General features: G+C 32.2%; 3 protein-coding genes across 3 annotated transcripts; 2 read left to right on the top strand and 1 right to left on the bottom strand.

Annotated features, from left to right (window-relative positions):
* Positions 1-160: 160 nt before the first annotated feature.
* On the top strand, positions 161-3597 carry HELRODRAFT_177907 (hypothetical protein; the record flags this gene model as incomplete). Its single annotated transcript, XM_009026068.1, has 7 exons — positions 161-233; positions 1008-1140; positions 1443-1591; positions 1960-2105; positions 2374-2512; positions 2948-3064; positions 3455-3597. 7 exons carry the CDS (start codon positions 161-163, stop codon positions 3595-3597), a joined length of 900 nt encoding a protein of 299 aa, XP_009024316.1.
* Positions 3598-4234: 637 nt separating this feature from the next.
* On the top strand, positions 4235-8872 carry HELRODRAFT_177906 (hypothetical protein; the record flags this gene model as incomplete). The annotated part of the gene is made up of 8 exons (XM_009026067.1): positions 4235-4430; positions 4960-5102; positions 5237-5372; positions 5919-6073; positions 6628-6760; positions 7395-7522; positions 8232-8301; positions 8643-8872. 8 exons carry the CDS (start codon positions 4235-4237, stop codon positions 8870-8872), a joined length of 1191 nt encoding a protein of 396 aa, XP_009024315.1.
* A 1671-nt stretch (positions 8873-10543) lies between these two features.
* On the bottom strand, positions 10544-14490 carry HELRODRAFT_177905 (hypothetical protein; the record flags this gene model as incomplete). The annotated part of the gene is made up of 3 exons (XM_009026066.1): positions 10544-13323; positions 13630-13772; positions 14399-14490. The coding sequence occupies 3 exons, from the start codon at positions 14488-14490 to the stop codon at positions 10544-10546; spliced, it is 3015 nt and encodes a 1004-aa protein (XP_009024314.1).
* Between the last annotated feature and the right edge of the window lie 1068 nt (positions 14491-15558).

The raw sequence follows: 15558 nt of genomic DNA, 5'->3' as shown, positions 1-15558 counted from the left end.
TAAATTTTTCATAAAAACGCGTGAAAAATTATCATAAAATATTGATTAGAAAATCTTTTGTTTACATAAATCAGTATTGTTTATATAAATAATGATGCACAGAATTAAATAAATATTTAGTTAAATATTAATTTTATTTAGTAATTTTTTATGGATAATAATGGATAAACCTTTATTTTTATTTACATTTGTATATTCTTTAAATTTTTTATTTCGTCGTAATACGAGGACAGGTCAGTCGTAGCAGTAGTAGTAGCAGTAGAAGTACTAAGGTAGTAGTAGTAGTAGTAGTAGTAGTAGTAGTAGTAGTAGTAGTAGTAGTAATAATAGTAGTAGTAGTAGTAGTAGTAGTAGTAGTAGCAGTAGTAGTAGTGGTAGCAGCAGCTTTTGTGTTCAATATAATGTGCATGATTTATTACCGTGATTATTTTTATTACAAAAACGCACTAAAGCCCAACATTTCTTATGTTTCTCTTGTAATTATTACTTTAATGTTGCTGCTAATTCTTTTGTTGGTTTCTGTTTCTGTTGAAAAATTTTGTTATTGCTAAATAATTTTTACGATAACATTTGGAGAGAATGGAGAGAATCTGGACGCAAAACGAAGATTGATTGATTTGGAGAGAATACACAGTTGAACAAAATTAGGCCGAAATCATATTTTTAGAGTGAACCATTTTTCTTTTAAAAACAAAAAAGTATGTTTTTTTTCTAAATTTTTTCAACTTTTCAAGATTTCAACCTCGATGAGGCCCGGATTAGAACTATCCAATTGAGCTAAAACTTTGCAAGTACCATTTTCAGCCAAATGGCAGTTAAATTTCCTATAAAATATTCTACCTTTAATGTTGTAACTACCCAATTGTACATACACGTCAGTTGAACCCAGGCGTTGCAAGAGGTAGGTTAGGTAGGGAATCTAGTGACTGGCAATATCAGAGCCAGGCACCATTCACTTTTTATCGTGAATAATAAAAACTAAAAATTACTAATTTTGAACCGAAAAGATGGACATGAAGAGTATATTGGTTGTTTTTCGAGTGTCATACCATCCAGTGCTTGCTTCGTTGATTCCTACACGGAGTGCAAAACATTCTGTATGGACGATGAAAACTCATACCTGATTGCTTTCAGAGTTTGGTTATTTTAAAAATGTTTTTCGTTTCATTTACTAAGTTTGTATTATTCCTTAGATTTAATTGATCAATATTTTTAGTATTAAACTGCAAATTTTAAGCCCCATTGTATACCAATAAGTGTTCGTGTAAATGTTTATCAAATTAATCGTCTTGCTAAAACCTACAACTAAAAAATGGTCTCCATTATCAAACTTTTAGAAATGGTGAGACAACAATATTTATTTGAGTCTTATACAATTTTATGTTAAAATTTCTGAGATTTCACAAACACAAACATGATCATTAATTTAAAATATTAAGAAGGAATGTTTTTCATTTTGTTGACAAGGACAAGACGGAATGCTACTGCGTCGTTCGAGTAGACCTTATGGTTTCCTCCAGCAAATGTAACATGCTCTGCAATAATAAGATCGATAATTGTGGTGGTGAAATGTTTTATTCAGTTTTTTCAAGTCAGTAGATAATTCTTTTGACGTTTTAAACAATGAAAAGTATTAATTTAATAATCATTTTCAAACTTTTATGAAAAATTTTCCAATAACTAACTTATAACTCGATTTTAAAATCCTGTCCGCAAACATTTCAATAATTTTGTCAAACGATTTTTCCCCTTACACAATTCTATAAAAAATTCACACATTGACAAAAAATTTTTAATGTAGGAAACTCAGAAGTAAAAATAAATTCAACCTGAATATGTAAGGAGCATGAAAATAATATAAAATAAATAATTATACAAAGGAAAAATGTTAGAAATTTCGATAAAATTGTTATTTTCACGAAAAAAAAACTAACACCATCAACTACAAACTACTAACAGTAAAAAAAGCACCACATCTCGATTTCTCGCACATCATGTCCCTGCCATTCAGTAACACGAAAAAATGCTTCGACGCTCTCAACGTTATCTCTATTCAGCTGTGCATAGCCGCATGCAGTGAGATGAAGTTCCCTCATACCATTCTGGTCTCATTTGAAATTTTTGAGTTTTCATTTTAGTGAAAAATAATTTATTGAAATTAAAACTAATGAAAAATAATTATTAAAATTATTGAAGTTCAAACGAGGCTGTGTAGAAAAAAGTCGCATTGCATTTAATTTAATAGTGCTTCAAGATTCAATACTTTGATATGATTGAATCCAGCGCTATTTTTCCAAAATAAATGTTCCGAATTTTTTTCAATCATCGTGATAATATTTCATTATATCTTCTGTTGACGCGCCATTATGTCAGAAAGACACACAATGTTGTTGCGCTCTACTGATGGAAGGTCAATGTGAAAAGCCCTCCTATGACCCTTCTTGCCACAAATTTTGCGAAGGGGACCAGACTCAGATCTGCGGGGGCTACCAGTGCCTGCCCATATACTCAAGTTTTTTTATATCTTTTTTGATTATTATTATTCTTTATAAAATCAAAATCTGACAGACTCAGATTCTGTTACAACACGCAGAGCAGTATGAAGTCTCTTCCTTTGTTATTGATTTGTAGTTAGTTTGAATGTTTACTAAAAAATCATCAACATTCCAACAAAGCTGTTCTTATAATTGCGTTAATATTTTTAGAAATATTTTAAATTAAAATTATCTCGTCGGTGTAACGTTAAAATAAGATTACACATATTTTGGTCTAATGAGCTAAATGATCGTTATAGTCGTCAGAGCCGATTAATCAATATACTAATCACAAATTTTTTTGAAAAATTGTAAATTTTAAGAACCTACGAAAATTTTTTGTTCATCTAATCATTAAACTTTTTCATCTTTCAACCATTACAACTAATTCCACAACTTCAATCTGCACGAAGCATTCAGCCAACTTGTTTTTCAAAGCGGAAAATCAGTATTCCACCATTGGCAGAACAGCCCCTTAAGTCTTATGAACACCCCAGGTTCTGGGGGTCTGTGCCAGGAAGGCTGGACAGGTTCCGAGTGCAACCAAAGAAGTATTGGTTATCTCTGATTTGTATATTCTTCTGTCTGTCTGTCCGTTTGTCTGTCTGTCTGTTTGTCTTTCTTACTAATTTTTTGACTAAACTTTTTTTTCGAATGTATTTTTCTGTATTTTGTCCGTTTGCAAGTTTTAAAAAATTTACAAACTTCTCTTACTTCAAACCATTTTTATACAACCTTTTCAAGCATAAAAACTATTTCTTTTTAAATGTAAGCTTCGCAAGGCAAACTTTATTCAAACGAAAAAAATATGTATACCAAATCTCTTTGAAAAAAAAAATGTCTTGTACTTGAGCTTCCTATTTGAATCTGCAAGAATCGTTTTTGTTGCGGTTATCTTTTTCTATAAAAACTGATTTCAGACTGTTTCGTTCAAAATGGAGATTGTGGCGAAGAATTCATATGCAAACGCCTGTCAGTGAACGGGGTACAGTATGCCGAATGTTTCTGCAGTGATGACAATTACTACACATTCGGAAAATGTCTACGTAATCATTCTTACTAGCTATTTTACAAACTGTTTAAAATGTATCACTAGCATCAAACTTACGTGCCACCTGAAGAAGGTGAATAAAATATAGAACATTAAATTAAAGAAACATTTAATAGATATCAGTATAAAAAGTTGTATATATAATTAAAAATTCATTAATCTCAAATAAAATAGATGGATATAAAAAAAAATTAATCCAAATTTTTTTCTCCATAGCGATGATGAAGACCACCAACATCGCATTGTATCGACCGATGATGTATAAGTCGCTAGTCGATTCAAAGTTGGTTCTGCAACAGCTGGGGGTGACGTCATTGGTGGACGGGCTGATTGTCCAGAATGATATGGAGTACACCTCCGTTTCTTTCTTCTCCATATCTTTCCACGTGTCCTTCTATATTCACTATGTTACTCTCTATCACGCCAAAAATATGAGTCAGTCCTCTATGCGTTTGTATCGGAAATTAGAATTAGGTTGAGAAATTCAAAATAAAATTAGAATAAAAATTATTCACAGCGATAATTGTTTACTTATTAATTGCAGGATAATAATTGAATACGATTAATAACAAGTAATTTTTTTAAAGAGGCAAACAGCTCATGTATAAGAAACCTCGAAATATATTTGGGCGAAAGGGAAGTCGCTAACATGACGGCCAGCAGTATGAAGAACTCTCTGACTTTTTGTCGCAAGTACACAAAAAGTCTGGCCTGTCCCGGCATGCCGATGATCATGCCGTGTGTAGAGTCATCAAGAGTTATCGCCACGAGTGTCATGTATTTCAAGTTTGAGAAAATTCCGTCGAGTGCCAAGTATTCGATCGCCGAAATCGAAGTGTTTGGAGGTGGTTAACTATGCGTTAATTTCAGTGATGATGTTTATGATTGAATTAATTTGAGATTCTCCAAACATTTTATCGGCGATATATGTCACTGTATTTAACGTTATTTTGCCAACATTTAAGTAATAATGTAAGTAATCGAAGTGTTTGGAGGTGGTTAATTTCGGTGATGATGTTTATGATTGAATTAATTTGAGATTCTCCAAACATTTTATCGGCGATATATGTCACTGTATTTAACGTTATTTTGCCAACATTTAAGTATCATAATAATGCAAGTAATATGCCCAACGGCAACAAAACAAATCTTTTTTTTATTCACGTGTTTCAAAAAAGTAAAAATAAACGACATTCTGCGAAAATTGTAATAAAAAATGGCATCTGATGAAGATTATACAATCTACTATAACAAAATCACAATTTACAATAGTTTCGATATTTTTTTCATTTAAACATTTATTCATTTATCTAATTAATCATTATTGATTTTTAATTAATTTTAATTTAAATTCAACTTAATGAACTCAACAAGATGAAACTTTGACCCACGTGTACACCTACATCGGATGCTTTGCAGTATTCAAAGGCCAGAAGATAATAGGCGACTACTCTTTCTCGTCGTGCGTCAGCGAATGTCAAAAACGCGCAAAGGCGAACATCGTGTTCGCATTTAAGGTGCGCGAATTTTGCTACTACCTGGTTTAAAATTTTATTTTTAGATTTTAATTTTCAAAGGTTTATTTGTTTGTTGATGCGTCAATGATCATTCTTATCATACGCTGATCATTCTTATCGTACGCTGAAACCAGAAAAGAACGCTTTGCTACTACGGAGCCGAACCCGAAGAGAAGGTACCGCAAAGATACTGCCATCTAGCTTGTGACGGCAGCGTTGAAGATTCCCAGAAGATCTGCGGTGGAAATAGATTCTACTCTGTGTATTCTGGTGTGGTTTGTGTGTGTGTGTGTGTGTGTGTGTGTGTGTGTGTGTGTGTGTGGTTTGTGTTGTTGTGTGTAGATTGCAGTTGGTTGTGTGTGTGGTTTGTGTTGTTGTGTGTAGATTGCAGTTGGTTGTTGCTAGCTGCTGTTGCATCGTTTCAAAGTTTTTTCTTCTTTTTATTATATCAAACTTGCAAACGCAAAAAATAGTGAAATGTGTAAAAAATCAGTATAACCATAAAAAATTGGACTGGCAAAAATATGAAACTAATGATTAAAATACGTTAAAAGATAATACAAATTATGATAACGGCATCTAAAAATCACATATATATATATATATATAAACAAAATTATCTTCCAATACTGAAAATTAAAAAACTGGCATACCATATGAAAAATTTCTACAATAACTACAACGTAAGAAATTGAAATATAGAAACAATTAGAATCCTCCCATACTAAGGCAACATTCATATCGTACATTTATTTTATTTTATTTCGTAATGTTTTAAAAATTGTCGGACTTTTAAAGTTTACGAATGCATATAAGGTATAGTCACCGAGAAGACACTGATGGGTTGTTTTAGGCAAATGAAGTATGAAAGGGGTGCCAAACATCACAAAATTGAGATCAACCCATTGACCCCTTACGGATCCTGCCTTCTCATGTGCAAAAAAATGCAACCACAACATTTTGCTATCAAGGTTTGGTAAAATTTTTCAAAATATTATCTAGGTTTGATATAAATTTTATTTAACTTCCTAAATTCTACTATGTTTTGATTTGTTAGAGTTTAATAAATTGACACTCGGAACCTCTAGGGTAGATTTGTTGGTGATTTTATTGGCAGGCGGCCTTAAGATTGCAGGCCTTTGATCTATTTTTGTACAGAATTAAATAAATCTTTTTTATCATCTAATAAATATTTATGTTATCAACTTTTGCAAAATTTGACTCATAGCACCAATCAATGCTAAACAACATATGTTTGAAAATTTTTGTGTGAAAAGATGTGGTTTTTTAGATGAATTATGAATGAGGATGTATTAAAACAGACCGGTTATAAAAAGAGGAAATTACTACAGATAATTTGACTGGGGCACGAGAAAGAAAGAAAACCATAAAATCATTCAATTTTGATAGGCCAGAGTTTATTGTCGTAACATTATTTCCCTATAGAAATTTTTCACAATTTTTATTTTTTCGATTTCAACATAAATTCCATCTTTATCTGTTTTTTTAATTTTCAAATATAAAGAATGGCAAGCAATGCCTATGCGGGAATCTGTTCCTCCCGAACGAGCTGCTACCTCTCTCAAAGTGCGATGTCGTCTGCGTGGACAACCCGAAGAAATCATGCGGTGGCCGTGATTCTTATTCGGTTTACTCGAGTTTGTTTCAATTTTTATCAAACATTTTTAAACTAATAAAAGATCTTGACCTATAAATGCGTTGGTAATAATGTCGTTTAATAGGTCGGAGGGACTTGCTTCAAATCTCAACAAATCCGCATTTCACAAGCGAATTATTTTGTTGTGCGCTTGTGTTGTTTGTTTTTTGTTGATGTTTATTAGTACCCATGAATTTTATTGACTCTTGCAAAAAGATTTTAAAATGTAGAAATGTGACTTTCGAAGTTACGATGATTAGATCCAAGTCAAGTTCAAATGGAATTTTTTATTACTAACCTTATTTCTAATTATATGCGAAGTTGGCTCATTCATGCACGTTTGTTTGTAAACATGTTTCGCATTTGTTTGTTGATCCAAAACATTCTGAGGTTGGAAAAGTTTATAAATTAAGAAGATATTTTAAAAAAAACTTGAAAAAAATTCCAACTGCTTCAACACTTAATGTTTATCTAGATTGAAAGAATTTTCTCCAAACTCTGCTATGTCTTTTTTTACAATTCCAACGCAAGAACTTCTACACATGTGACGTCATCGTTTAACGTTAACAAAAACTCTAAAATCTAAATTTCCTCCATCAAATTCGGAATTTATATTAAAAACTTGAAAATCGCAGTTTTCAACGTCTACAACTTCTCGGAACCGCCGCGCGTAAACAGATTCTGCATGAACGAAGAGCCATTCAACAACGAAACCTGTGTACCTGGCAAGTGCCAAAATGGATGGTCGGGACCGCTCTGCGATGTGCGCGGTTAGTCTGTCAGCTGGTTAGCTAATTATTCAGTTTGTCGGCTAGTCAGTTAATTATTCAGTCAGTTAGCTGGTCAGCTAATAGCTCAGTCAGTCAACTGGTTAGCTCATTATTTAGCCAGTCTGTTGGTCAGTTGATTATTCAACCAGTCGATCGGCCGATTGGTTAGTCGGTCAGTCAGGTTATTATTTGATCAGTTAGTCAGTCAGCTAACTATTTAGTTAGTCAGTCAGTCGGCTAACTATTTAACCAGCCAGTCAGTCAATCAGCCAATTAGTTTATAATAATAATAAATAACATGTAGAGAATCAGTTATAAGAATAATGTTGATGACGATAGTAACGCTGAAATGTAAAATTTACACGGCACAAGATTGCTCAGAGGATAACGGCGGATGCGGACCTTCCATGTTTTGCGAGGTTCCTACAGCCTTTCTTATACGATCAGTTTAGATTTTTGGAAATAAAATTGAAAATATGAATATTTATAATTCAATCGGATGAACTAGTTATTATAACACTGATAAAAGTTTTTGTATGTTTTGTGAATATTTTCCGTATCAATTCGAGTCAATTTTTAAACAAATTTCAATCTAATTTTTGTATAGATTGGTAGACATTAAGATATTTTTTATCATGCTACTTATATTGTAAATAGTTTTACAAAAATATATTATTTTGCCGTTATAATTTTTTATTACAGGAAACCGACCTACTGACCGAATGCCAGCATCCAGAAAGAAGAATAATATACAGGAATGGATCTTTCGGCGGTTTGTCGGTTCATTGTGTGACCATGTTTACAACGTAGTGTCTGTTTACAACGTAGTGTCTGTTTACAACGTAGTGTCTGTTTATACCGTAGTTTCTGTGTGTGTTTATATAGTGGTTTATAGCATATGTATTTTATGTTTTTAACCAAATTAATACACGTATCATATATTCACGAGTTCTGAAAGATTTGTTATTTGTTTTCCAAATATAGATTAATTCAAAATAATTATTTTTTAAACATTTATTATTTTTTTTCTCACACACACACGCACACAGACACACACGCACACAGACACACACACACAAACACATACACACGCAAACACATACCCACGTACAGAAATAGTGGACAATATGACTTTCTCGTCTAGCGACGATGACAGCAACAGTACTGCTGACGGAAACAAAAATGACCAAAGCATCAATATGGTCACAGTCGGGATCACTCTTTCCGTTATATCATTCCTTCTTCTGCTCTTCGGAGTTCTCTTTGCCTATTTCAAAAGGCAGTCGAAAAAAATTGAGCAGGCGTTAGCCCTTAAAACAAATCGGAGAATCGGTTACTTTTAAATCCTTCTATAAAAAATTATAATTTTTTTCTATTAATTTATTATTATTTTTTTTTTTATTTAGCAATTACTTAACAATGTTTTACAAAAAAGATTTAGCCTTTATATTGATTGGTGATTTTAATTCTGAAAAGTATTCATATTTGTTTATTTATAAGTAGATTTATAAAAAGTTTTTTGTTAATTCATTCATTTTTATTTATTTATCTATAGTTTTATCTATTCGTTTATTTTTTAATTTATATTAAATTAATTAATAATATTTCAGTCATTTCAATTATTTTCATTAAAAAATTTAAATAAAGATTCTTCTATAGATTTATCTGAGGGGAGCCTAGGTTGGCTAAAATTTATATTAAATTGACTTTTTGATTATCTGCATTTTTTGTTCTTTAATAAATTTTGGGTTTTTTTTTCAATTTAAAAAAACAACTCAGTTGATTTATTTACGAACCAAAAGTTTAAAAATCGATTCATAATAAATAAATGAAATAAAATAAAATTACTTTACGATATGAAATAATGGATACCATAATCTTAACAGATCTATCCTTGTCGAATACTACGTTAAGTTGAATAAGAACATGAAGATAGAACACAGTTAACGCTTATAAATAAATTTTTATACTTTGTTCAACTAACACGCATTCTTATTCAATTGATGTATATTTTTTTAACAATATTTTACAAAAATTGTTTAGTCTTTCATTATTGTGAGTATCATTGGCGTATCTAGACAACGTTGACTGGGGTCAAAATTTTGTAATTTTGACCGGGAGCCAAGAAATTAGACTGACGATCTTTTTTTAGTTTATAACCCCTGTTTATGTCGATTTTGTACTTAAAAACGGTATTTTCCTGTCTACAAAATTGTTTTAATGACTTTTATTAAAAGGATACCTCACAACGGGATAATCCACCCCCCTAGATGCGCCACTGGGCAAAATTTTAAGATAAAATAAATTTACCAGTCCAGATCAAACTTATTCTATGATTCATTTTAAACGTTATAGTGTAAATATTAACTGACTGATGAATGTATATAGCTACGTTTGAATCGGGCTGGTAGGAAAATGTTTTCGAAAAAAGTACAATTCTGTAAATTCTGATACTAAAAGTTTAGTTGAAATGGTAAAAAACTTCAGTAAAAAATAGTTCAAAAATGATCAGGAAATGTTTTTTCCAAATTTCAAAACGAGTCTCGAATTTTTTAGACATGAAAGATTGTTGGTGAATTCGAGAAGTATAGAATTTCATTCTATTTGGTCGTGTTGAAAATATTTGAGTAGTTCATTTCGTTTAGCAAATTTTCTGTTGATATTTTAGAATATTTTTAATTAGGCTTAACTCAAATTAGAAATTTGTGAGTCTGTCAATATATTGCACCAGTAAAAATCAGTGAACAACAATTTCTGTACCACGTTTGTTCAGAATGTTATTTAGACTTTTTAATTGTGAATTGTTATAAAAATATGAATAGGTTAGTCATTTCCGATAAATTTTTTAAAATTCTTTTTCGCTTTTGTAGTTTATAAAAATAAATTAGCAAAAATTCATCACAATCTTTATAAAAATATAAATGTTTTCGTTGAAATGGTACTTAAAGGATTGTTAGTATCACCGCATAAGATATTTGAAAAAATATTAATTGGTTGCACCCACGAGTTACAACTCATTGTACGGAACACTTGTTAATCCTTTCAATGTTTTTTCCCGAAAGAATTCCGGATGGGACAGCGGGATACATTATATCGGACGGATAGATTTCCATTCTCGAAAGTTTGCGATAGGGTTTCAAATTTTCAATCAATGAAGATTTCTTGCGGGATTTATGCAGATGCATCTCGGATTGAGTCTTCAAAATGTTGTAGAGTCCCAACGAGGCCTCGCCGATTATGTTTTTTGAGTTGTCCACTTTAGTTTTTTTCACCGATGATGACTTTTTTGATACTTTCTTTTTGGATTTTTTATCGTTAGCAGTGTCTTCTTTGCCTTGGTGAAAATTATTTTCTTGGCTTTTAGCTTTATTCATTGAGTTTCTTTTCAAGTTTTCCAAATTTTCAGAGGCTCTCCTTCCTCCAGGTTTTAGACTCTGTTTTTCTGCCAACAAATCAACATCTACATTATTATCATTGTCGTCCTCTAAATTAACGACTGACACAATTTCAAATTGTTCATCAGCGGTTTCGTTCTGTAATTTTCTGATTCGAGAATGTTCGTTTCTACTTTGTCCATATCCGCAAATAAAATCATTTTCAAAATTTTTTTCATAAATCTCATCAATGTCGTCGTCATCGTCGTCGTCATCATTGTTAACTAGATGGCAGTATGAACTTTTATAGATGATTCTTGATGTCTGACAGCCTCGATCACCATTATCTTCATAATCACTTAGTGAGTCAACATTCTGAGCCAAAACTAATGATTTTCTTCTTTTTATACTTCCTCCTAATTTATTATTATTTTGTTTTAGTATAATTTGTTTGGGCCAGACATCCTGCTCGATAGCAATGGTTGTAGTGAAGTGAATGTTCTCACAGCTTTTAAGCTCTCTACTTCTTCGGACAGGGTTAACGCACACATTGGCAGTATCGTCCGCCTCTTTTTCAGTTTTTATAAAATTCTTGGTTGGTGATGTTTTAGTATTTTTCGTAGGCTTTGCGTTAGGTTGGGTCTCTTCTTTTGGTTTCCTTTTAGCATTAGTCACATAGGAAACGAGAAGATTTGTGAATTGAGTGTTGTTCAGTTGTCTGTCGCAGGTATCGTAAATGTAGGAGTGTGAGGAATGATGGAAAGGTGACTTGTTGTGAGTCTCGCTCAGCGGGCAGCGAGAGAAGTTAGATGTTTCTCTTGTAACTGATTTTATAGGGCTGATGGGGTTGTTGTTGTAGTTGTTTCTGCTGCTATTTTGCTCATTGCCAATGTAATTAATGCTGTTATTGTTGTTGTTAATTGTTTTGCTGTGTATCATGTAGTTGTTGCAATTGAATGATTTGTTGCCATGCTCTGTTGTTGTGATGTTCGCTGTTGAAAGATTGTTCGGAACAACATTTTTAGATATAATTTTTTTGTTGCTGACGCTGATTTTAGTGTTGTTGTAGTTGCTGTTGTAGTTGGCGTTGTTAGTGTTTTTGTTGTTGTTATAATTATTGCTGTTGGTAACGGTGAAGGTATAAGACTTGCCATGTAGCGATCCGTTAATGTACGAGGTTTTGCTCAATGACGTCTCAATCGAGGTGGTCTTGTTGTTTATTGTTTCGTCTGTGTTTGAAGTAGAACTATCAATGTTGTTGTTGTTTTTGTTGTTGTTACTGTTGTTTTTGTTACTGTTGTAAATACTTTTAATGTAATTTTGGTTGTAGTCATAATTGCTGCTGGTACTGTTGATGTAACTGTTGTTGTAATCGTTTGCGACATTTTGGTTGATGTTGTTACTGGCGCCGTTAGAACTATCCTCCTTCATGCTTTTCAAATAATTAATGACGTCATAATGAGTTTTGAATCCGCCATTTCCGGTTTCATTGCTCTTCAGCTGCCACAAGGATAAGTTCCGGTTTAAGACGGAGTTGAGTTGTTTCCTGGAAAGTTCGTTCGGTGTTAACGATCCATCTATTGACGTGTCGGTAGCCGTGGTGGCTGCGTTTTGAGCTTGTTGGTTTAAAGATTGCTTCGATGAAGCGCTAAATAATTTATAATCAAACAATTTGATGTGGTAGTGGGGATTTTGGTAGGGACATTGATGTTGTTGTTGATGTTGTTGTTGTTGATGTTGTTGTTGTTGTTGTTGATGTTGTTGTTGTTTTAAATGTGTTTGTTGTTGATGTTGTTGTTTTGGATATGTTTGTTGCTGCTGATGTTGCTGGTATTGCTTTTTTATCGGCGTGAACTGATTACAATCGATGAACTTATCGCTAAAATCGTTAAAGTCCCAACAGTCCAACTTCTGTTTTGGAGTGTAGTTCTGGCTACTGGAAGGATGTGTAAGTTTCTTATCCAAAGTTTTGCTCTTGTTAGCCTTGATGCAAGTGTTGTCCGGTCTCTTGTTGACGTTGTTGTATGTATCACTGTTTACCTCCCTACAGTTCAAGCCATTGCATGCGCTGATGTTTTTATTGTCATTGTTGTCAATAACATCATCGTTGCTAATGCTATCAAAATTGATGCAATTGCTGTCGTTATTGATGACATCAACGTTGATACCACTGCTGTTGTAAGCGTTTTTCTTCCTGTACAGCTTCTTGTTATACTCGTAGAAATTTTCATGGTTCCCGTTCATGTATTTCGCAGTTTTTGCGCTCTTGTCCAAGGTCAAAGTGGACAAGTATTTCGCTTTTTTGGGGGTCGAAAGGGGCGATGATGCCAAACAGGAGAGAGATGTGGAGTCGAGAGAAGAGGATGGAGTGGTCATGCGATCTGTTGTTGTCGTTACTGCAGCTGCTGCATGCTTCAAGTCTGTGTTTTTTAATAAGCGTGTTATGTATAGATAGTTTTGTAATTGGTTTCTCAAATTTGTACAAGTGGGATGTTTGTTTAAACTCCAATTTGTTTATTTTAATCAACATTTTTAGGCGCTAATTTTGCTAAAACAGTGTCAAATAAGAAAAATTTAAAAAAAGTTGAAATAAATTTGTTTCAATTTAAAATGATGATGAAAAATTTCTATTTAAACCATAAAACATCAGCGAAATTAACTATATGTTGTTACTGATTAATAAATTTTCAAATAGCTAATCGATAACATAAAATAATTATGGCGACCTTGAAGATCTGGGTCAAAAACGAGCACCCTACTTCCGTTACCCTTGACCTCGATATTTTTTACGATGTAGGTGGCCTTCTGATCCAGAGAACTTCCGGGTAAAAATGGGTTTTCCCGCTCCAGAATAGGTTCCAGATGGAGTCTATTAGCATTTGAGATGTTATTGTTATTAATATTTATAATTTTTAAAATTTTGATAGTTATAATTATCAATTTTGTTATTATTTGTATTATTTTTATTTATTATTATTATTAACATTGTTAGTAATGTCGAAGTTGATGATGGTGATGACGACTCTATTTAGCATGATGTTGATGATGACCATATTGATCATCATCATAATCATTGCTCATCCATTTCTCATTCATAATTCTAATACGATCTTAATCACGATGATTAACTCGTTTTAATCATTTTAATCACACAAATTCTTAATCATTTCAACCATACAAATTTTTAATCATTTCAATCAGAGATGGGCAAATTACGGCACGAGGGCCGCATGCAGCCCGCGAAGCTATTTTATACGGTTGAAAAAATATGCTATCCAAGTACATATGCGGCCCTTGAAAGGTAAAATAGTTCTCAATGTAGCCCTCACAGCAAAATGTTTTCCCACCCCTGATTTAAATCATACTAACTCTTAATCAGTTAGATCACACTAATTCTTAATTGTTTTAATTGTACTAACTCTAAATTATTTTAATCCTACTAATCTTTAATAATATTTAATCTTAATCAAATTACTTAACAATAATGATACTGACTCTTCCAAAGAAATAGGTAAGTATGAACAATCCCCTGTCTGTGTCGAAATGCTCCTCGATCCCATCTCGCCTTTTAGTGTTGCATACATCATTTCTTCCCAAAAAATATTTATTTAGTTTTCAAAATTTTTTTTTTGAAAAATTTCTAAAAATAAGTTTTGACGACTAAAAAATCAAATAAGTTATGCAATTTCATTCAAATAAACTTGTATTTTTCAATCATTTATTGGTAATTAATTCGAAATACGTAATTGAACAAAACTTGTTAATGGATAGGACAATTAAGATCAATCAATCAAATAAGCATCTAATTATGGTTTAATTACTTATTTAATTGGTTGTCTAATTAATTGGTTGACTAATTAATTAATTAATTTACTCAATTAATCATAGTAGCTTTATAGAACAACTTTAACATTGACATCATAATTATTTATATAGCGCACATTATTTGTGTTATTATTTATATAGAGCTGGTAACGTATATTTTTTTGATATATATATATATATATAGAAAGAGAGAGAGAGAGAGTAAGAGAGAGAGAGAAAGAGTAAGAGAGAGAGAGAAAGAGTAAGAGAGAGAGAGAGAGTAAGAGAGAGAGAGAGAAAAAGAATAAGAGAGAGAAAGAGAAAGGGTTTTACTTACTGCGTTCTCTGTTTATGTTTTTTATAAGTGTAATTGGGCATGCAGATGTATATCCTTCAGGCAAACATATAAAAAAAATAACAGTTAATTGGCTAATTTAACAATTAATTGATTAATTTAGATTTAAATCGGAAGAGAAAATTTTAATACTCCTTCAATTTTGAAATTCCAAATATTGAAATGATGAAAATACGAATGAGAAATACAGAAAAGTAGTCCTAAAGAGGTAGGATAAGTTGACATGGAGATAATGGCGCAGAATTTCAGTGATCAGATTCTCTGGTTGAGAGAAAAGCACATTTGATAGACCAGCTAAGTGAGGTGCAAAGACAATCGAAGTCGAACCAAACATCAACATTGTTTCTTTTAGTGAAAGTAGTGGATTGTCGTCGCAATCAATCAACTTAAAACTAAACTCTTGAGCTATTCCTTTTAGCATGAATTTCATGGGATTGTGATGTCGCAAGTATCTCCATATACTTTGTTTAATAGGGATTAATTTGTATTTATTATT

This window comes from Helobdella robusta (assembly GCF_000326865.2).
Source record: "Helobdella robusta unplaced genomic scaffold HELROscaffold_45, whole genome shotgun sequence".
Taxonomy (NCBI): Eukaryota; Metazoa; Annelida; class Clitellata; order Rhynchobdellida; family Glossiphoniidae; genus Helobdella; species Helobdella robusta.
Note: the sequence above shows the minus strand (reverse complement) of the source record. Positions and strands in the feature narration are given on the sequence as shown.